The 23,967-nt window shown below is 47.8% G+C and overlaps 1 protein-coding gene and 1 pseudogene across 2 annotated transcripts in view; both read right to left on the bottom strand.

Annotated features, from left to right (window-relative positions):
• Positions 1–2,430: 2,430 nt before the first annotated feature.
• Positions 2,431–23,967, bottom strand: part of Kcnk1 (potassium two pore domain channel subfamily K member 1) — a 34,174-nt gene continuing 12,637 nt past the window's right edge. For both annotated transcript variants that reach the window (XM_048450173.3, XM_048450174.3), the window contains 2 exons: positions 8,551–8,946; positions 2,431–3,578 (listed from right to left, as the gene is read on the bottom strand). In XM_048450173.3, coding sequence (XP_048306130.1) covers positions 3,319–3,578; positions 8,551–8,946 — 656 coding nt within the window. In that variant the 3' untranslated portion in view covers positions 2,431–3,318. The remainder of the gene's footprint in view (positions 3,579–8,550; positions 8,947–23,967) is intronic.
• On the bottom strand, positions 3,585–8,235 carry LOC125410555 (cytochrome c, somatic pseudogene; annotated as a pseudogene).

Genomic DNA, 23,967 nt, shown 5'->3' with positions numbered 1-23,967 from the left:
TACTTCCACAGCCATAGACATTGTTTCCTCTCCCAGGGATGCCTGAGCCTGGAGTTCACAGCAGCTGCCAATGCCGTGAACCTGTTTCCTGAGCACTGGTGGGCAGGTGATGGTCATGTCGTCCTCCCTTGCTGTAGCTCCCTCTCCTGTGAGTCTGATCCCGACACCTACAGGAGACATGAGTGGGACCTCCTAACAGTGACACTTCTTAGCCTTCTCAAACTTCTCTTCATGCCCAAGCAGGGGACACAGAGCCATGAACAAAAAGACCGGGAGGCTCAGCCCCCAGATTAGTGTATCTATTGCTCTTGTCTTTATTGTGACCCGATTAGCTGTCAAAAGCAACTTAAGGAAGGGTTTATTTTGACTCAAGGCTTCAGAGGATCCAATCCATCATGTGGTACCAAAAAAAAAAAAAAGCCATGAGTGGAGAACTGAGTGTTAAAAACATTCAAACCCCAACACTGAGCAAATGACATAAAATAACTTAGAACTTTTCACACCTGAGATTGCGTGTAGTTGCCTGTAAGGTTGCTAATTCCAGGGCTGTGCTGTGATCATGATTCTGCCATTGCTGGAATAAAATGGCCCAAGCCTGGTTCAGACGCATGTAGAAGACGGAGCTGGATCTTTTTCCTTCTCTGCATACTGTGTCTCTCTGTGTGTGCTCTTTATTCTCTGCCCCCCAATGATGTCTGTCTCTTCAGCTCTTTTTGAGTCAGAGGTGAACTTGGCTCTGTGTGAACACCAGCGTAAGCTCTGGTGTATTACAGACCATGAGGAATAAGAGCATGGGATCCGCCCTATTCATGGTGTAGGCAGCAGCTCCCAACATTGGCCAGTGCCTGCGGATGTCTCAGGCTTCTCAGTTTTCTGCATCAGGAGTCCAGGCAATGTGAGATTTGCCTTTAAGGACAGATCATTTGGAAGGAAGAAAATCTGAGCATCTCTACTTTCCCTGCGTGTTTTCCTCAGAGAACTTCAGAGAGTTCTGTCTGCCCAGGGTCCCCCCAGAAGAGCTGATCGAGTCATCCTTCTCCTGTCCAACCCCAGTGCTACAGAGAGACTCCAGTGCTTCAGAGAGACCCCGGTGCTGCAGAGAGACCCCAGTGCTGCAGAGAGACCCCAGTGCTGCAGAGACCCCAGTGCTGCAGAGAAACCCCAGTGCTGCAGAGACCCCAGTGCTGCAGAGAGACCTCGGTGCTTCAGAGAGACCCCAGTGCTGCAGGGAGACCCCGGTGCTGTAGAGAGACCCCAGTGCTGCAGAGACCCCAGTGCTGCAGAGACCCCAGTGCTGCAGAGAAACCCCAGTGCTGCAGAGACCCCAGTGCTGCAGAGACCCCAGTGCTGCAGAGAAACCCCAGTGCTGCAGAGAAACCCCAGTGCTGCAGAGTGTTGAATGTGGTTGGTGTGCTGGAAGCTTTTCCCTCCATGTGCTGCTATTAAGTGATGGGACCTTTAAGAGGAGGAGTCTAGTGAGGGGTGGTTATGTCAGGGGGACACTGCTCTAAGGAGTGGCCAGCACTGTCTTGCTAGGGTTAGTTCTCAAAAGAGTAGGCCTATTCCTCATTCATGACTACCACTGTGTTGATGAAGCCATCTCCTCAGTCTCCATGGCTGCCTAGTACTGCCCCCATCTGTATGCTTCCTCGTGTTCTAACTCCCATCCACATTAAAGCTGAGAAACTGTGGGGAGCGGTACTTTCCTCCGTGCGGTATCAAACAGAAAGACACCCCACCCATGACCTGCTGTCCCTGTGACTTAGATTCCTCTCATCACATCACACCACACAGTAGACTTTCCGGGCCCTTTGCAGGTTTGGCTAAGCCCACGACACCTGCTGCCTCCTGTGAGAAGTCATTGCTTTGCCTTTACTCCTGTGGGTCACTGGAGAGCAGCCTACCCTCTGGGAGGCAAGGCCAGCACGGAAAATACCTACTCTTGAGCAGCATGGCCCAGATTCAGAAACACTAGGAAGGTCATGCTGACACTAGAGGTCACCAGAGATGGCCCAGCACAGTGGCTCTGTGTGTTACACAAAGCGCCCCAAAAGGAGCTTCTTTGCTTTGCCCTAAGATGCTACGCCATGAGGAATGGCTTTGTTCTGAGTCGGAGACACATTGTTGGGAGGATAAGGCAGGAGCGGGCAACAGGGGGCTTAGGTGGTGGGAGCGAGCTACCTAATGTGAGGAGACCACACCCTGCAGTCATGGATGTGACCAGGTCATCGCCAGATGAGGGGAATCACCTCTGGGTATGACCCAGGATCGTGAACATTTGTCTTCATGTGGGGCCCTCCTGGTTTCCCTTCTCTGGCCCTTCCTGAGATCCCAGCTACACCAATAAATGGCTACTACGTTATCTCTAAAGCAGTGCCCAGATAGAGCACAGATATGGAGGAAAACATCAGACAGAGTGAAAGAAGAGACTGCAACCTGCCATGATTTTATTGACTTCAGCTTCTACATGTAGACTTCTCAGATTAGCCTGACGTAATCTGTTCGTCGGGGGCATTGACACGGTGTCCTGTGCTTTACTGTGAGGTGTGTGGAAACAGCGGTAACTCTTCCGGACCAAATATCTTCACCTTCTCACAAGTCCTCTTCCTCACTGGCCCTCTGGTCCCACACCATCATAAGAAGGCAGAAAAAATATGGTAATATAATATCATACTGATTTTCTCTTGGGTTTCTTATGCCTTCTAGCGCGTTGTGGCAATTCTGAGTTCTTTAGTATAAAGAGAAATCAAAAAGAAAAAATATTCCTTATCTTGGCTTAAGGAGTACAGGGAGATCTGGTAGCCTACACATATGTACAGGGCATAAACATATTTATATGTTCTATGTACACAGTGGATGGTAACCTATTCATTATAAATAGTGTTAATTTAGACCCTACAAAAATAATCATTTTGGATAGGTACATGCAAGCCAGGACACTGAAGCCTATTTATAAAATACATCTCTCTCTATTTTTTTTAAATATAAATGTTACTATTTAGCTGTCAGCAAAAATGATTGGAATGCAAACCCAGAGTCCCCGGTTATATAGAAAATCTGCTCCCATCCCCCGTAGCACTCTGCTTCAAGTATCCGCCCAGTGTGTGATGTCCAGGTGATGCGTCTCCCATGAGTTACAGGCACACATCTCATTTCTGCAGGGATTAGACACCCACCTCCAGAGCCCAAAGTCCCATGTCTTTAAAATATTGATAACAGTAGATATTTCTTAAAATAACGTTATCTTGGTTTTGACTTTCCTGTAAAAATGAACACAGTTAAGGCTCTGCCTCATGTCCGGGATCTGAGGGCTCGTGCTCAGTGGTTCGCTGAGCCGTCCTCGTACGGGGGTGACTGGGAGGCCACGAAAGGCTCATTTTGTTTCTGATCCTCCTTCAGGCCAGCTGCCTGCTCAGTGATGGAGGAGAAGGACAGCTGGTCATGCTCCATGATATGAACCTGATCCTCATCCTTGTCTTTCTTCACATAGAACATTTTCCTGAATTTCTTCAGCTCATGGAGTTCGCAGAAGGTTTCCAGGACGACCAACATGGCGATGAGTCCAAGGAGAAGGTAGCCTGCAAGGCAGAAAACATGGCAACAGCTCAGTTTGACCAAGGACCACAAAATCCTCCCCCCACGCCACACACACAAGAATTCTCCAACAGGTCCACGGCCAGTTTATTCCGAGGCATGTTTGAAGTCCAGGGCTCATGGAGGAACCCAAAGAAGAATGAAATGACTTAGCCATTGGTGAACTTGGATTAGACACAACCACAGGCTTCGATCATATGTGTGAGCTTCACACAGGTAGGAGGGTGCACCCATGCACGTGCGTGCAGAGGCCGGGACACTGGGTGTCTGGTTTGCTCACTCTCTGCGTCATTCCTAGAGACAAAGTCTCACACTGAACCTGGAGTTAGGCTGGCATCCAGCAAACCCCAGCGACCCTTCTGTCTCCACCTCTGCTGGCACTAGGGCTGCAGGTGTGCAGCCACACCCTCTGGAGGGCATGCGGGGTCGCGGGTGTGCAGCCACGCCCTCTGGTGGGTGGGTATGTGGGGGCTGGGAATTTGAAGTCACATCGCCATGCATGCTGTGCCCACTCCTACTGCTGAGCCACCTCCCCAGTCCCGGCTTCAGTCCTTAAGAAGTGTCAACCACTCTTTGTTTGCTATCATATATAAACCACATTAAAAATGCCTCTCAACCATAAAAGGCAGCATCTATGACACAGGGGACCCTAATTAAATCGGCACTGTAAGGATAGACAGTTGCTTCCTGATGTTTAACCACTGCCTGGGACAGGCCAGCAAGCACAAACGGAAACACGGGCGTCTTCGGCTTGGTTCTCAGACAGTGAGAGAATTTCCCCAGTGTTTGAACACATTCATATGCCCAGTTACATAAATCTAAAACCATTCAGCTGGCTTTGCGGTGAGACCCCCATCTTTGTGAGAAGTTGAATATCACTGATTGAGGGAGAGCAGTGTTTGTGCAACTAGAATCCCTATTTTAAAAAAGAACATATTCACTTTTCTACAAGTCAGTTTTGCCTAAATCCGAACTGTCCGACATGAAACACTGCTAGCCATTCATGACCTGAGTTCTGGTGTATGAATTAAATTATAGCACACATTAAAAGCCATGGGGCATTTGTTTTGTGACCAATAAGGCAGGCGGTATTACATGTGAGTAACCTTTTTAAGATAAGCTGATAGGTCTGCCCTTTCTCCCTTCTTCTTAATTCCAGTGAAGATCATTTCTCTTCCAGGGATGTATTTTTGGGAATTCTCCAAATACTCCATCAGGGAATCTTCTCCCTGGGTGATGCCTTTGTTCTTGTTAGCATCTGTATGAGAGAATCCAGCGGCCTGACAGGCCATGGGGATTTGGTCCATCCAGTTTGATGTTTGCCTCCCTGCTCCACGGAGTAGTAGTAGGCACACTTCTGAACAAAACTCTTCTTGCCTTTGTCAACATCAGCCATTTTTAATCTGCTCCCCACTGCTCAACACCACTAATGCTAAGCCCTAAGCTGGACATCCTGCTCCCTCCAGCTTTCAGGATTTAAATTTTAGGGGAATAAAGCAATCAGTTGCTGCCAGTGTGACTCCCCCCCATAGCCGCCTGGGGTGACCCTTTCCAGCGTGACTCCCCTCCATAGCCGCCTGGGGTGACCCTTTCCAGTGTGACTCTCCTCCATAGCCTCCTGGGCTGACCCTTTCCAGTGTGACTCCCCACCATAGCCGCCTGGGGTGACCCTTTCCAGTGTGACTCTCCTCCATAGCCTCCTGGGCTGACCCTTTCCAGTGTGACTCCCCACCATAGCCGCCTGGGGTGACCCTTTCCAGTGTGACTCCCCTCCATAGTCACCTGGTGTGACCCTTTCCTCCTCAGCCTACAATCAGAGCGTCACAAAACGTTTTTCCCATCTCATGAGCGCCTTTCCGAGCGCTCCATATCCTTGTCGTAATTTCTGCTTCTTAAGTCTCCTACGATGTCACTGTCAGTATCTGGGCACAAGGACAATTCACTAGATAGCTACGATTTTCTCATTCAAGAATGATAACCGCTATTTCTTGGAACTTGTGATGGGCAAATAATGATTTTAAGTCTGTTTCAACATTTTTTTTTAAAAAAAAATCAGCTTTCAAAAAACAAAACAAACAAACTCACAGAAAGGGACAGGAAGGGGATGTCGGAAATCCTTGTCTCATGCCCTGGTAGTAAAACGTGAAAGAAAGATTTCCAGAAAAGATGCAGATGAGGAAAGTTAAAACTTGCATTATAGGAGCCTGGACCCTGGATGCCCCAGGCAGACAAAGTTTTGATACATCCGACTTTGACTGTCAGTTATGACCGTAAGCTGGCACCACAGGGACTTTCTTGTGTTTGGCAGTAACACTGCCAGTCAGTGGACAAATCCACTCCCTCCTCGGTTATTACTTAGCCAGACTCTGGAACACTGCCAGAAGTGCCCATGGGGCAGCTGCGGGATTTTACCCTAACTACACCTTCGGATCATTTATTCCTTAGATGTTCAAGTTCTCAATACTCAGAGCATAAGATGCGTCCTGGCTGACTGCCTGAGGAAACACAGTCCACGCCGTAACCAGAGAAACAGGTTACGGGAGGATTCGGTGTTTTCTGGAAAGCTAATCTAGTTCACAGATCAGGAGATAGAAAAGAGCAATTAACAAAAGAGAAAAGATGAACCAGAAAACACAATTTCGGGGACATTCTACTTCTCAAAGAAATTAGGAAGCCAAGTGAAAACTGAAGACTTGCCTGCTAGCTGGAGAGAAACTTAAGATGGTGTCTATCTACACTGCTACCAAATTCACACACAAAATGCTAGAATTGTCTTGTCCGGCGCCACCCAAAGAGGATGGGACCTCAGTTACCAGTGACTGTGTGCTCCTGTGTTCCCTTTGGGAACCTCGGCGTTATGTTCTGTGACTCACAAAAGAAGCGTGTTCATTTGGAGCCAGCAATCCCACTTCTTAGAAAGATCTCAAATACGAAATACAAACACAAAAAGATCTCCAAACTGAGGAGATTTGCCTTGCTATCGAATTAGAGGGAAGCCAGACGAGCCCTACAGGCGAGGCAGGCCAGCTGTGGGGTGGTCCCGGAGCCACAGCCAGACTCTAAAATAATAAGGAGAAGGAAACCCTCCTGCAGAACTCTCTTGGAAAATATTTACTGTGCTTGGACTGGAGCCAAGAGCCAGGAAGCACTGGGTTTATGAGTGCAGGTTTTGTTCCTGGTGAGCTGACAGTTTCACAGAGGTGTTCAAATAAAGTTCAACCAACCGCTTTCTGGAATTAAGACACGACAGGGCGAGGACACCGACTGCTTCCTAGAAGGTATAGCTGGGCTGGCACAGGTAAAAAGAGCCCAGGGAAGGCAGCAGAGGAAACTATGCTAGGACGGCCTGCTCCACATCCTGATCACACAGAGAGGGCTCACAGAAAATCTGCAGTTTCTTCCAGATGGATGACTGCATTTTTCCAGACTGTGTGCTGTGTGCTGTGTGCATGTGTATATACGAGTGTGCTTGCTGGTGAATGTGCATGGAGACGCCAGAGGTCAGCAATCTCTGTCTTCAATGGCCCTCTGGTTTATTTTTGGGACAGGGTCTCTTGCTGCACCTGGAGCTTGCCGTTTTGGCTAGACAGACCTGTCAGCGACCCTGGGATTCTTGTGTCTCTGTCCCCGCCAGCATTCCACCACACCTGACTTTCTGTGTGGATCCTAAGGCTCTGAACTCAGGTTTTCACGCTTGTGCAACTGGCACTTTGCCAACCGAGGCCTCTAAAATTTGCCTGCTTCATTTTCTATATGTAAATTCTGAGAGGAACTGGTGCCAGGTAACTTCAAAATGGAATGACACAGACAAATGAGGCCAGTGACTACTTTGAGAAATTTCCTGGAAAATTAAAGACCACGATGTTAGTGACAAGCGGAAGTCTTATTTTCTTGCATGTAAAATAGTTAACAGTGTAATGTAAGTTACTGCGGTAGTAGATGGCTACTATGCCTGTCACACCATCTGAGAAATCCATCAGGGCTTGGGAAATGACCCTGGCAGTCAAGAGCATCACCAGTGTGAGCTGGATCTTCCAAGCCCTTGGGAAATGCTGGTGCCGTGGCTTGTACTTGTAATCCCAGAGATGTCGAGATGGGAGGAGGAGACAGGTGGGTACCTAGAGCTCCCTAGTCATCCAGTCTAGGCTGCTTGATGAAATACCAAGTCAGAGAGTGACCCTTTCTCAAACAAGAAGAAGAAGGCACCAGAGGAAAAACTGGGGAGGTTGTACTCTGTCTTCACAAGCACAAACAAGGACACATGCACACCCCACATGAAAACACACACATACAAGAAACTCAGCGGTGACTTCCAGGTGCACTTGGGCACATCACTAAACGTTGGGACCAATTGGAATCCTGGCCTTCAGCTGCTCTTCCCTGCTAGAACCTTCTAATTGAAGTTACTAAAAGCTGTGCCTTGCCCAGAGGATTAGAGGATGGGATTTTTCACCTGTTGGCTATTGACTGCTGGGTATTTAAGCCTCCATGGCGCTATTAAACCAGGGTCTTTGTACCAGCGATTGGAGGTCCGTGTGTCTGTCTGTCTCTGCGTGTGTTTCCTCAACCTCCAGCCCCTTGCCCGAAGCTCGCGAACTGAATTCTAGCACATAGAGTGCAGATGGGGGTGGGGGGTGAGGGGTGGAGGGTGGGGGGTGGGGGGTGGGGGGTGGAGAATGGGGGGTGGAGAATGGGGGGTGGAGAATGGGGGGTGGAGAATGGGGGTGGAGAATGGGGGGTGGAGAATGGGGGGTGGGGGGTGTGGAGCACAGCAACTAAGCAGCAATAGTTGTGATATTGGAAGGGGTGAAGCGAAATAGCTCTAGGAAGTCAGGGGAATGAAGAAAATAGATCCAAGAGAAAGCAGGCAGGCACTGCCGCAGGACTGTCAATCCGTAGAAAAAGAACATGAGGACAGAGCAGGCACGCAGGGTGCAGCCTGCCACAGGTACTCACATGTGATCCCAATCTTGTACAGCTCTCGGAACTTCTGGTTGTAGCCTTCCCCTGGCACGTAATCCCCCAGGCCGATGGTGCTCAGCGAGATGAAGCAGAAGTAAAAGGATTCGAGGAAGTTCCAGTCATCCTCCAGCACAGAGAACACAGCGGCTGGGATGAAGAAGAAGCAGGACACAGTGACGAACCCCAGCAGAACAGCATGGACGATGGCCACCACCTGCTTGGAGAAGCCCCAGCGGATGTGGAAGTAGAGGACGGGTCTGCGGGTGACGTGCACGGTGACACGCTGGACCACAGCCGTCAGGAAGAGCAGGGTGAACGGGATGCCGATGACGGAGTAGATGATGCAGAACGCCTTGCCCCCGTCTGACAAGGGCACCGTGTGGCCATAGCCTGTGTGGAGAAAAGGCTTCGTGAGTGCACTGGAAACACAAGACACGCTGTGAGACAATTCCTGCGGGCCACGAGGAGACTGGAAAGAGGCGGGAGCCTTTGGAGGCACTGGCCTCTGGGTGTCTGTTAAACTCATCAGAGTGACAGTCACTTGTGAGGCAAGAAGGTTTGTGAATTATACACAAGTGTAAGGTAGGGACCCAGCAAACAAGGAAGGCTTCCTTCAGACTCTTCCTGACCAACCCAAGAATTGAACAAGCCTACTCCAGCAAACGGAAAAACAACTACCTACAACAACCAAAGAAAGATGCACACTTTCAACTAACTTCTCTCTGGTCATCGGTAGACAGGAGCCCTGAAACCTAAGTCGGGGCTTTTGAACTACACATGCATGCTCCCATCCGGTGGAGGGTAGTCTATGTTTTTATTCTTACCTTAAAAAAAAGACTTTAAAATAGTCTGTGGGCAAATGTGTGTCTGTGTGAATGTATGTGTACATGAATGCAGGTAAACCTGCAGAGGCCGAAGAGAGTCGCCTGAGGTGTGTGTGGGAATCAAACTCCAGCCCTCAATGCTCTGAGCCGTCTCTCCAGATCCTATTTTCATTTTTAATCAATCTACAGTTTCATAGCTGTAGGACTGTCAATCCCTAGAAAAAGGGGCTGTCTCACGTCCCCTTCATTGTCCAAGATACAAAGAACCTGAACATCATGTCCCGGGACATTCCCGAGACCCCCTTTGGGTCTCAGCTCCGACCTGCTCCTCTCACGCAGAGGTCTCTGGCTTAGGACACGCTGCAGGGCTGAGCAGGAAGCAGTGTGTGACAGAGGATAACACCCTTGTCATCTCAGACCCCTCCGGAAAACTCCTGCAGGGCACCCCACTCATCAGGGCCGATCCCTCCCTCCCCGCTCCCCGCAGGCCCCTCATTAGTGTGTCTTTAGCTGCACTATGCTCCTTTCAGAGCCAGGTTACTCAGGGAATGTTCGGGTAGGACTGACGGACAAACAAAGGTGTGTGAGGGGAAGCAGGCTGATAAGAGCAGGGGACGTGGCGTGGGAACAGGCACAATAAACACACAGGAAGCAAAGCTTCAGTGGGTCATAGGCTGAGTGATTCTTTCCAAACCTCGTCGCCCATTCCGAGCTCCACACGTTTCCCCTCCTGCCATTTCTAGACATTCAGAGGCCCCATGACCCCCACCAAACAGGACAGATATTTCAGGACTAGTGATTGTTGGTCATAACATGTCTGACTTCCTTTCATTAAAATCATTATCAAAAAATCCATCGGGGAACCGACGAGAGAGCTCAGACGAGAAGGAGGATCTCGGAACCATGTCTGAAATTCCACGAGGGCTTCCTCCTGAAATGGCAAGTGTGTCTGAACAAGTCAGTTCAAGAGAGAGCTAGCTAAGCGTATTTTTTAAAAAAACAAAAAACAAAAAGAACGAAATTAGGTTCTGAAAAAAATGACATGTTAGTATAATTGAAACGGGTTTCAAAGTGTGGTCTTGGGAATATATTTTGCCTAAAAATAATAATTCTAAAACTCCTGAGTTGCAGATTTAAATTGTTTCATTCTCAAGTATCTGATGTTGTTAAAAACAAAATCAAACCCAAGAAAAACCTCTCCTCTTGGGGTTCAAGAGATAACTTAGATGTCCTTAGCCCTTGAGGACATGAGTTCAAATCCTCAGCACCCATATAGAAAGCCAGGAATAGCCATGCACGCCCCTAAATCCTAGCTCAGTAAGGGAGGAAGGGAGACAGGAGGATCCCTGATACTTGCAGGCAGGCAGCCTAGCTCCATGTTCAATGAGAAATCCTGTTTCAAGGGAATAGGCCAGAGTGATAGAGCTGGGCACCCCTCCGACCTCTGTACCCGATGAGTAAACACACACACACACACACACACACACACACACACACACACACACACCAACGTGCGTGTGCGATTGTCCAGATTGCATGCCCCAGAAGGTGCACAGCTCATGAGTGAACCACAGATCATCTTCTGAAGCCATGTGCAAACGTATACATCCACCCACAGATGCGTGTTTTTGTGAAGTTTCCACAGCAGAGCTTCTCAAAAGTGACACGTGTCCCCAAACAGGTAAGAACCATGACTCTGAGCACCAATCCCCGACTCAATCTGGTCCCCACACTGCCAACAGCTCCCAAGTGCCGAGGCTAATTTTGAGCTTGACATTTGGAGCGATGGGGCTTCCATACCCCACAAAGACTGCCAATAGCACGCCACATCCAGGCAGCATATGGAAAAGGGAAGGGCTGGATGGAAAAGAACGAGACCATTGTGGGTCAAACAAACCACGACCACACTGACCCCAGGTCTCTCAGGAGCTAGAGTTCTCCTTAGACGTTCGGGGGACATGTTCCAGTAATCAGAGAAACAAGACATTATCTGGAGATGGGTTTCTATTCACTCATAGCAACGCAGAAACCCAGGAGTGCACTAAGAGTGTGGCAGTGAGAGAGTATCCACGGCCAAGACAGCTAAGCAGAGATTGCAGGGGAAGACAGGGACGTCAGCAGGAGCTTATAGAAGAAGAAGTTGATCTGAGGTGGGGATAAAAACTTGCATGCCTGTGAAGCTGTGGCTTTTTAGGGGGTATTTTAATGAATTAACTGTTTTGAAACCATCACACGCTGACATGGGCCTTAGGGTTTATATCCCCTTCGTGGCATCACGGAGAAACTTTGTGGGGTTTCACACACAGAGCACACCAGAGCACGTTGCAGAGTTAGAACTTTCTCACTTGCATAGATGCGTCTAAGAGAGATGCAGCTCAGAAGGTATAGTAGCAACCCTTGTTTCTTTTCTATAACTAGCAAGCTATGGAACGATACAGGCCTTCACTATGGTTAGCACGGTGCACGCTGGGAAGGAGGCCCAGGTTGGAGCTCCAGGCACTGAAAGCCACCCTGACACATACACAAATCAGTGGCCTCTTGTCCCATCCTCTGTGAAACCGAACAAGTGTGCAATCCCGGGCTCTGCTTGTTTCCTTCTTCTCTAGAACTGTGTGTCCCTACAAGGGCATGGAAGGAACCGGTCCTTCTCTGATGCCTCCAGGCTTCCAGCCTACAGTGAGCAGAGCCCTGGCTTGAGAACCAAGGCGTCTGACATCCAAAAGCAAAAGGAGGTGTCCCAGCACAAGGAGGCAGAGAGAAGTAATCTTTTGTTCGATGTGGACCCCTGACACTCCAGATGCAGCCAGACACACTGGTGGGCAGATCTCCTGAGCCTAACTCTGTACTAACCTCCTCCAAAAACGCTCCCAGACAGACACCAAATAACGTTCAACCAGCGATCTGTACATCCTTCGGTCTGCCCCCCACAGTGCTGAGGTAGAGGTGCACACCTCCCTTTTTATGTGGGTGCCAGGATTTTGAACCCAGGTCCTCATGTTTGTACTGCAAGTCCTCTTAGACACTAAAGCATCCCCCATTCCCCACCTTGGCAATGGTAGTACCAGGACTTGGCTAAGGGTGAAAAATCATCAAAGAAGCCAGAAAGAGTAACAAAGTTTCTCTGGAAGCCCAAGATAGTGAACTAGGTCTGCTGATCTAGTAACTAAAGTCTTAGGTCCTCCACTGCCACTTTCCCCAAGTTCCCTCCAGGTTTAACATTACCACTCTGAAGCCATCACTACCCCGATCTTAAATTGCTATACTTTAAAGGTTTCCTAGATATGTACTTTCAGAAGAGGGGGCACAGTCTCTGCTGCAGGCATTCCCCCAGGCAGGGCAGCTGCTCAGACAATTTAATCTTTCTTCCCCTGGGAACTGCTAAGCCTCGTAGGCTGGGAAGACAGACTCCAAAGGTAACTCAAAATGCCAAGTGAGAAGAGATGCTATTTTCTTTCAGACTTATTTTATTTTTATTTGTGTGTATGAGTATGTGTCTCTATGAGGCAATGTGCACATGTGTGCAGTGTGCGTGGGTGCCTGAAGGGTGTCAGGTCCATGGGTGGAGCCATCCCACGTGAGTTCTGGAGACCAAAGTGGGTCCTCTAGAAGAGCAGCTAGAGCCCTTAACAGTGGGGCCATCTCCTCAGCCCAGACACTGTTTCCTTCATGCTGCTTTTGGGGTCATTTGGGGGTGTGCCCTTAGCCACAGAAAACCCACAAGTAATCAAGAGAGCTCTCACTTGGCCCCAAGTCCTAATTCTAGAGCGGAAGATGAAGTAGTCCTTAACCCTCATACAATGTGAAGGGATGGGCATCCCGAGGGACCCTCTGGAGCAACCAAATCTGCCCACCGCCGTGCCACTCCTGAGACTCACAATTGTCCTTTGTCAACATCCCTAGTGGCTACAGGAGGAGAGCAAGGTATCCACTGAGACTTTCTGGAACCTTGACACCTGGGGAGGTGGAAGTTTCTAGATGAACCTGCAGACGGTCCCTGTGGGGTTGTGTGATGCCACTTCTCAGTTCATGCAGGTATTCTGAGGATAACGCAGAATGGCCCGTGTACTGTATGTGCCGAACTCACAAGCACACGTGAAACACCACCCTCTTGTGTCACTGGCCATACAATATGCACACGTGTTCAGGTCCGCGATGCAGTTTCTTGGTAGAGCACAAAGAAGCCGCCTACGTACTCCATTCTGTTCTCTGCACACAGTTCAAGTCCCACCGCATCTTTTAAGATAACAGCCTCCGTAGTGATGACTGAAGGCTATTAAAACAGTCCCTGATTTAATTGATAGAGAAAAATTCTGGGCCGTCTTGAAATTAATTACACAGGCTGGCAGGTGAAAATATAAAAGGCGTCTAATCAGCTGCAGGTGAAGTCCACAGGAAAGACTGTTTATATGGAAACTTTGGTTTAATTCCTTTGCAGCCGACCATCAGGGACACCGCACCCTGTTTTCCTGTTTAGGGTATAAACTTTCAGGACTGTTGACCCCAATCAGCCCAGGATTAACAGCTAAGGACGTTCCTCTATAGAGCACCCTTCTGTGAATTCCTGACAGCTCCCCCATGCATTGCCCCGCTGTCTGACCAAGAGCCAATGTAACTTGCTCTTCTTTCCCTTTCCAAAGGTAGTGAAGATGCTCTGGGGGCTGAGGAGAGTGCTCAGTCACTGAAGAGTTTGCTATGGAAGCATTAGGACCTGAATTCAATTCCAGCACCCACACAGATCCATGGACTGTAATCCGGGCTCTGGGGAGACTGACCGGTGGATCCCTGGGGCTTGCTGGCCACTCAGGCTCTGGGGAGGCTGACCGGTGGTTCCCTGGGACTTGCTGGCCACCCAGTCTAGCTGAGCAGTTTTCCCTCCATCTGCTTGCTCCCTGCCATGATGCTCCCTGCCCAATTAGATGCCTAAAGCAAGGCAGTGGGCCAGAAAGCCAAAATAGACCTTTTCTCCTCTTAAGTTGAGTGTCTCGAGTATTTTGAAACAGTAAGGGAAGAAAACAGGCACCAAAACAAACAAACATAGTTTTTCTTCCAATTCTAAAGGACTCTTTAGCCGGAGGTGATCAAACAGAGGGGACTCTATGCCTTCTGTTTGTCTAAAAGCAAAATAGAGATTCACAAAGGCAAATGTCCTTCTGACTTTTTCCTGCCCTTCTTGTCTATAGGCTAGATGTGAATTTCTCAAGACTTATTTGTCAGCTTGGAAACTGGGACCAATGGAACCTGCAGTTCCTTCAGTGAGTTCTTTCTCAGCTTGGATACCTGGGACAGTGTCCCCTCCCTAAGACACACTCTTTCTTGTGGAAATACTTTTCTCCCATGCTGCGGACCTCACGCATAATAAACTCACAAACGTTCCCCGTACTAACCCACCCATTGTTATAGAACTGTGTCTAGGCCACACGCTTATTTCAGTTAAGGAAAAGCACGTTTTCCTGCCCCTCCTTTTAGTGACTCAGAGGGGATTTCTGAGACATTCTACTTTCCCCAGAGGAACCGGAAGAAGCTGACTCTATGCCAGGACCTTTGCACACGATATCACCACCACCTGGAGTAGCCCTGGCTGGTTCATCCACATGGATGGCTTGCTCACAAACTTTAAGACTTGACCAAAGTCAACATGGAGAATGTAAAATATGTGAAGTCTCTACGCCACCCCCGTGCAATCCTTGTATCACCTCTACCTTCTTAGTCCATATTCCTTCAAATGCTTATTTGATATGAAACAGTTTTTCGCACGCTTACATTGATTTTGGTTATTCTTCTCTTTTAAAATATATGTTCCAGGACAGAAATGTCTGTCTGCTTGTTTTAGGGTGCCTCTCAGTGCCCCGAAGCCATCCTGGTGCCAAGCAGTACTTCATGCTAAGGTGCTAGTATAAGACACATCGAGTTTCATTTGTGGGGTGCTTACTATCAATTGTTAACTTGGCAGGACCTAGGATCACCCAAGAGACAAACCTCTGGCCACATCTCCAAGGAGGGAAAACCCAGGCTGAATACAGACAGCATCCTTCCATGGACTTGGGTCCTGGGCTGACTAAAAAGGAGGAAGTGAACTGAGCACCTGCGTTTATTTCTCTGCTTCCTGACTGTGGATACAATGTGACCAGCTGCCTCAGCTCCCACTGCCTCAGCCTCCGCTGCCTCAGCTCCCGCTGCTATGCCTTCCCCGTTATGAAGGACTGCACCCTCACACTGTGGCCTGAAGAAAACCTCCCTTCGGTTGTTTCTGTGAGGTGTCTGATCACAGCTCTGAGAGAAGTAACTAACACAATTTGGCAGAAGGACATTTTATGCATTAATTACTAACGAAAAACTGAACTACTAGTTGGGTGACGCAGGGAGATGTTATTAACTTGCCATGTGTGAAGTTCAAATGTCAGAGAAAGATTGCAGAATTATCAGAGAGAAACTGCAGAATTATGGTGTCCTACTGGCTTAAACCGTCCGTCTTCACTCAATCAATCCAAAGCACAAAACACAACAAAAATGATGATGACCTTGGCAGGAAGCTGTAAGTTTGCCTCAGATGAGGGTGTGTCTGCTGTTTAGACCTATGCCTAAAAAATAATTAATCCACTTTTTATTTTATATGTCTGAGAGTTTGCCTGCATGTATGTATCTGGGCCATGGTTGTGAAGCCTTATTTCCATATTCTTAACCCAAGAAGTAGCAATCAACTCACGAGGGGGGTGGGGAGATCTCAAAACATCCATGTGACTTGAACGAACAACAATTAACTGTTTTCCCCATAGTGAAGCGGATTTGTTTTCTGGGTCACATTGTGTTTCATATACCCCAGGACTGTTGCTATGCAACAGGCAAACTATACATAAGACATTTATATGCAAATTATTCTTATTTTCCATTCTCAAATTGGTAATCACTCTCCACAGATCCTGAAGCGGCTCTTGGGAAGGAAATGCAGTGTGAATGCTAAGCGCCCTTAGCTATCATGAGACTCTCACAGTTAAGGCTGGCCAAACAAGGTCAGAAGGCACCAGGGAGCCATTTCGCCACTCTCCGGTCTCTCTGAGTTGACCCAAGGGCACAAACAAGCCTAGTGTGCCAACCAGGGTCATAATGCACCCATTGAGTCTTGGAAGCAAACAATTAATTCTTTGATCATTGTTCTTTGTAAAGTCACACTTATTTATGTATTTATTTATTTATTATGTATTTATTAATTAATTAATTTATTTTTTGTGTTGCTCTCTCTCGTGTCGTGTGTGCGTGCGTGTGTGTGTGTGTCTGTGTGTGTGTGTGTGTGTGTGTGTGTGTGTGTGTGCAGGTTAGAGGGCAACTTTCAGGAGTCAGTTTTCTTTGCCCATCATGTAGGCGGGCCTTGAGGACCGAGCTCAAACCACCACACTTGGCAGCAATGCCTTTACCCACTTAGCCATCTCACTAGCCCTTGGACAATTGTTCTGTCTGGACAAAAGGCACACTGTGTGCTCCTCAGCCTTAGTGTGTGTACGAGTGAGGTTTCTCTGTTGCTGGGATAAAATCAACAATGGAAAGCAACCTGGGGCAGCACAGGTTTTTTGGCTTACAGGTTATAATCTGTCACCTATGGAAACCAAGGCAGGAACCTGGAGGCAAGAACGGATGGAAATCCTTGGGGGAAAGGGCCTGCTGGCTTGCTCAGCCTGCTTTCTTAGAGCACCTAGGATCACCCGCACAGCGAAAGCATTGCCCACAGTGGGCCCACCCCAGTGAATCATTAACCGAGAAAATGCCCTACAGAGTTTCCAGCAGGCCAGTCTTAGAGGTAAATCCTCAGCTGCTATCCATGTCCTCTTCACAGACGACTCTAGCAAGGATAAAGTCGACAAAACCAACCGGTATGGTGGGAGGCGTTGGCAAACTGGACAGCTCAGCCAGGTATCCGCTTAGGTTGCCCCAGCTTTCCACGGAGGGGTACAAGGGACACATAGAACACAGCCCTTAGTGGCAGATGTCCCTGGTCGGGCGCCTTGAGGCCAGAGGCTTTGCTGTGTCACACCTCCCGGGTGCAGCAACCCCAGCAGCCCAGGCTCTGCTTCACGCTACCATTCTGACTGTCAGCTGTTTGCCATGACAGAAAGTGACAGAAGCAGCGTAGTAGGAGGAAAGATTTGCTGTGGCACAGTGTGTGTGTGTATGTGCATGTTTATGTGTGTATGTGCATGTTTGTGTGTGTATATGTGTATGTGCATGTGTGTGTATATGTAGGTGTTTATGTTTGTGTTATGTATGTATGTTTGTATGTGTACCTATGTGTGAATATTTTGTGTATGTGTGTATGTATGTGTGTACATGTTTGTGTGTGTATGTATGCATGTGTGTATGTTTGTATATATGTGTGTGTATGTGTGCGTATTTGTATATATATGTGTATGTTTGTATGCATATGTGTGTATGTTAGTGTACATATGCATGTGTATGCTTGTGTGTGTATTGTATATGTGTGTATATGTTTGTGTCTGTATATATGTGTGTATGCTTATATGTATTTTTTGTGTATGCATATGCTTGTGTGTATGTATATATGTTTGTGTGTAGTGTGTGTGTGTGTGTGTGTGTTCCATTGGCCAATTATCCCCACTACTTTGGGCCTGAGCTTTACAGCAGAGTCACTGGGCAGAACAGGATGCTCACCTTGCGGACAGGAGGAGACGGGGCTTGCCTGCTCTACCTGCTCCCTTTTGTTTCAGAGTTTGCATCTAGAATGTTCCTGCAGATCCTTATATTGAAGACTTATTCCCCCAGAGTGGCACTTTTGGGAGTGGGGGGATGTTGACAAGGTGAAGCCTCAGGGGTGATTTCCAGGTCATGGAATGGGGTGCCTTTAAAGAGGGCAGTGAGTCACTGGTTGAGTTTTCCAGGGTTCAATCCCCAGGGCTCCCAGGAAGGAGAGCACCAACCCCCCAAATTGTCTTCTGATCCCCACATGCATGTCACGGCATGTGCTCCCCCCCACCCAATAAACAAATAAATTAACTGCAATTGAAAAAATGAACAATTGTCAAAAAGTAACTGTTAACAAAACTCAACAGAAACATTTTAACCCTGATTGATACTGAGGCTTCTTTGAGCCCTTGGAATGTTCTAGTCTCAAAGCACAGCTACCGCTGAACCTTGCTGACTTGGGGCACAAACATTTGAGTCTCCACTGCATTCTGTTGTCTCACAGAAGACATCTGTGTCTTCTGGACTTGACTTTGCCACCTACAGACTGGACTCACAGAGCTGCCCAACCGTCCACACACAGAGCTAGAGAACACGGAAGTCCTGGTAGCAAGAGCCACCTGTCACAGCACAGCCCTGGGAAGGCAAATATCCCTTCTTGTCCCTTTCTTATCTTAACTGCCTCTGCTGATCACCTGTCTTTACAGCTTCTCACCCCCAGTTAATAATAAACAGATGAACGGATCACTGAGGGCAGAGATCTGTGCTAACTTCCCATTTCTCGCTCTAGAGGGAAGACTGCTCTCCTCTGGCACAGAAAGGGTTCCCTTCCTAACTGTCAGCGTTTTCTATCTCCTCCTTTAAGGTCTGCTAACAGAAAATCACCTGCATACAAACAGAACATCTCACGCTAGAAATGTTTAAAAATGGCTCCTTCTCAGACTGACTCTAAACTCTGAATTGCTATGACATTTTACAGGTCATTAGTGGAGGCTTTACGTGAATTAGAGCCATGATTTGACTTTTTAAGTAGAGAACATTCACTTGACACTAAGACTACAAATCACCTCTTAGAAAACCAGCCACATAAGGACAGTAATGCAGCCCAATAGTCCTAGATGCAGGGAAAGTTCTTGAATCCTTCAGATATTTGTATAAAGGTGCCAACATTTCCCAAACACAGTATGCTAGTCTGGTTTATTCAGATGTGCCGACCTACATGCAAACACCCTGAGGACAAGCTCCGTGATACACAGTCTGACAGAATGTTCTTCTAAAAATACACACACACACACACACACACAGAGATGAATGCACATGTACTCCTGTTAGATAGTTTCTAGGGAAGATAGTGGAGGTTCAAGAGAAACGGTATGCACCCCCACACACATGCACATATATAAAGTCATATGGGTGGTGTGGGAAGTCCTTCTGTATATGTGTTGCTTTATTTGATAATGAATAAAGAAGATACTTAGGCCTATGACAGGGCAGAATAGAGCAAGGTGGGAATTCCAAGCAGAGATAGAGGAGAAAAGAAGGTGGAGTCAGAGAGACTCCATGCAGCTGCCGAAGAAGACAGATGCCCGGAACATTACCTGTAAACCATGAGCCTCGTGGTAAAATATAAAATAGGAATGGGTTAATTCAAGATGTAAAAGCTAGCTAGAAAGACACCTAAGCTATTGGCCAAACAGTGTTTCAATTAATATAGTTTCTGTGTGATTATTAGGATCTGAGCAGCTGGGAAACGAAAGAGTAGTCTCCACCTATATATGGGTGCTGGAAAGATAGCTCAGGAGTTAGGAGTGCTAGTCCTGCAATCACAGGATGAGAGTCTGGGTCACTGCACCCACATAACAAGCCGGGCATTCTGTAAATGCCTGCATTCCCATTTCTGAATGGGGTGGAAACAGAAGGGTCATCTGGGCTGGCTGGCTCTTGTCCTAGCCTAGACACAAGCTCCAGGTTCAGGAAGAGAGCCTGCCTCAGAGGGCTAGGTGGAGAGTGATGGAAAGGGGCACTGGTGTCCTCCCTGGGCTCTACACTCAAGCTCAGTCATGTTCACCTGCACACCCATATGTCCATATACCCTCACACACACATAAACAAGTGTGAACATAAATATATGTGGACTATACATGTGTATATAAAATATATGCATATACATATATGTGTGCATATATAAACATATACTTTTATATTTGTGTGAATATATATAAAGTAATGTGAAATGCTATATATTTATTTACCTATACATGTGCATATATATAGTCTTGTTTAATCCCTGTCAGAAGAGGTACTCATTAAATCCATCTAATACACAAGTAGGTTCTTTAAAAATATTTATTTACTCATTTATTTATTTACATATTCATTCACTCATTTATATGTGTGTGTGTGCACAAGGATGATATATGTGAGAGAGCATGTGTGTCAAGATGCACATGGAGAGACTATAAAATACCTTGTAGAGTCAGCTTTCTTCTTCTGTCTTGACATGGACCCCAGAGAGAGAGCTCTTATGTCATGCTTGGGTGACTAGAGCCTGTCCCCCTGCTGAGCCATCTTGCTGGCCCAGGACTAGGTTTCTGAGGCTCACAGAAGGAACTGCTATTTATTGCCTGAATACCGCCTTCCCCCAATCTAATTCTTCAGGAACACAGTGGCTGCCCTTCTAGACTGAGTCAATAATACAAGGAACTACAAAGGTGAGCTGTGCATCTGGGAAGGCCAACAAGCAGCCAAGACAGAGAGCTACAGGCAGACTGGGAATCAAGGAAGACAGGGCCACAGCCCTCTAAGAATGGAGATGTTCTTCTGGATAGTATCTTTCATGAATGGTGAAATGATGGTTAAGAGTTGGGGCATGAGGCTAGAGAAATGGCCCAGCCATCAAAAAATGGCTGCTTTTCCAAAGGACCAGGGTTCAGTTCCCACCGCCCAGTGGTGTTTGAGGGGGTGCAGAAGAGAGATTCAGACCACCTGGAACGTGAGTTACGGGTGATTCTGAGTCCCTTCATCTCATGTTTTGAGGCAGGGTCTCTCACTGAAATGGGAGCTCACAGACTAACTAGACCCATTTGCCAGCAGGCCCCAAGGATCCTCTGTCTCCTCCTCCACAGATCTGGAGAATTACATACCATGTCACCACACCCAACTTTTACGTGGATGTGGGGATCCACGCTCAGGCTCTCCTTCTTGCACAACACACGCTTTGCCCACTGAGCAATCCTGACCTCTCCCGGCCACCGTTTGAGACCTGCAAGGGAGAAGGAAGAGCTCCACAGATTCTAAAGTCCCCCAGCTCCTGCCATGTTTCTGTGAGAACCTCAGCCTGATAAAGGATAGCCTCACCTTCTGCATGCCCCTTCTGACACAGAGCGCAGGCCGTGCTCAATCCCTCTGTCTTGGCGTCTTCACTGCTGGCTGGCCTTGGCACCTGTCACTCGGGTGCTGTAGGAATTCCTATTGCCAGTAGCCTTTAAGTTACCCACCCACTTGAGCATGTATGCCCACGTAAAGCGCGTGTCTGGCCTCTTTTCTGGCTGCAGGATTCGGTTGCTGTACTCCATTGTGATCTGCGAATCTATCGCTAAATAAATAACCTTTTATTATACTCAATTCTGAGCTAGTGTGGGATTTCTTTTTTAGCATCCTTCTTCACTCGGGAGAAGCATCTTGAGGGGAACCAGCCAAGCCCTGACACTTGAAGCCTGAGTTCTCAGCCTTGACCCCCTTCGCTAAGCAAACTCGAGGCACCCAGTGAGTAGCTCCCCTTGCAATCACACCCTGTCCTTCTCAGTACCGTTAGCTTGGTGACAAAGGACTGTCACATGACATCTGCTACCCACTGCTGCTGTCAGTGTTAATGCTTATAACACAGGAGGGGTGAAAGACGTTAGGGGTAGCCCACGGCCATCTTCTTTTCAAGAACACTGCCCTGGGGCTTCGAGAAGGACATCACAGCAGACTAGGGGTGCAATGCTCAGCCCCCTCTGATCGATCCGAGAGTCCCTCAGCAATTTCAGGGCTCACCACCTGATTTTCAGCATGAGCTCAGTATCAGGTTTCTAAAGCTTCTCTATCTGCTCAGAGGCCATCTAGCCGAACAGACCACATCCCAATGTCACACCTGGGAGGTCATAGCGGGCTTGACTTTGACATTAATAGAGGAATATTTTAAGGTCCGATGGCAGGTCTCTAGAGAGTCAAAGTCTTAGCCAGTTGGTAGCTCACACGTGTAATATCAGCAATCAGGAAGCAGAGGCAGGATTGTTACCAGTTCAAGGCTAGCTTGGGATACACAGCTAAACCTTGTCTCAAAATGTACAACCCCCTATTTCCCAACTCCCCAAAGTCAAACAAGTCGGCTCAATCGTACTTTGACTTCCAAACCCTTCCATGGACCTGCCTGGTCATGAACTGTGAAAATGTGTGCTTGCTGTGCGAGTCGGTTCAATGCGATACTCCTTTTTCGAGTTCACACCTTTCAAATAAAGGATCAAGAAGGAAAAGGAGACTTTGCGAGTGTGATCCTGTCTGTGGTTTTAAAAATTATGTCTTCTGGAGAAGTTGGCAGATCACAAATGTAAAGTTGGGGGCTCGGTCCAAGGCTGTGTGAATTCCACTCAGCTTCTATGGAAGTGGGACTGGACTTGCATTTGTGACATTGGTGTCCTGAGAAACAGTAAAACTAACAAAACGTTAGAGAGAAGCCGGTCACCTTCTCTCTGAGTTTAGAACCTGGAGAACTGTATTTAGAACACCCGGTTTCAGGGTGGCTTAGTGGGTAAAGTGTTTCCCACACAGGCAGAAGGACCTGAGTTCAATCCCCAGAACCCACATAAAGCAAGAGCGACAAGTCCAGTACAGGGGAGGTGGAGACAGTAAGACCCCTGGGGTTTATCCAGCTGAAACACTGGGGGCCGAGTCACTGAGAGACCCTGTCTCAAAATATGAGGTGTGGGGTGATAGACGAAGACAACAAGTATCAACCTCTGACCCCCACTAGCGTATGTACACATATGGTGCGGGAGAATTGTCTGTATTCTGTCAATCATATTTTAATAAAATGCTGATTGGCCAGGCAGGTAGTATAGGCGGGAAAGCCAGACAGGAAGTAGAGGTGGAGCAAAGAGATTGGGAGTATTCTGGAAAGCAGGAAGCTCCCTCCGCACTCCTGTGCAGACCACCGAAGAGGCAGCATGTAACTTGCCCCGCTGGAAAAGGTACCAAGCCATATGGCTAACATAGATGAAAATAATGGGTTAATATAAGCTATAAGAGTTAACAAGAAACCTGAGCTAATGAGCCAATCAGCTTTATAACTTATAGAGATCTCTGTGTGATTGATTTTCTCTGGGACTTGCCGGTTGTGGGGTACTGGGTGGGAACAGATACCCCAACAAGCTGGCCCTCATGTTACACACATACACACGTGCACATGCACACATCAATATCCTGATGATACACAACCTCCCCCTCCCCAAGAGCACGAATGTATGCAGCCCAGACACACATAAAGGGTCTCATGTCCTAACCGACAGGAACAGCAGGGCTTGTCTAAGAGAACTGTCGCCGGGCTTTGTTGTGGTCCCCACTGTACAGTCAAGGTTTTACTAGGACAGTGCCGAGCATAGCAATAGGATGACTACCCACTTGGACTCACACCAGCTGTGTGTAAGTGCCATCTGTGACTCATCCTGGAACATATACTACTTTACACCCTTGAGAGCTTCCCCATTACCCCAGAGCTGGATCTGGGAGAATCTGGGGCAGTGGTTCCAACTCCCTCTCAAGTCCTGCACAGAACACCCAAAGCGTGGTTTTGAATAGCCACGGCGAGGTGAGAGAACACCGAACAAGGCTGTGAGTTATTCTGGATTCCCTGCACTGT

This window comes from Myodes glareolus, chromosome 22, assembly GCF_982192425.1.
Source record: "Myodes glareolus chromosome 22, mMyoGla1.1, whole genome shotgun sequence".
In the NCBI taxonomy this organism is placed as follows: domain Eukaryota; kingdom Metazoa; phylum Chordata; class Mammalia; order Rodentia; family Cricetidae; genus Myodes; species Myodes glareolus.
This window is presented reverse-complemented; position numbering and strand designations above follow the sequence as displayed.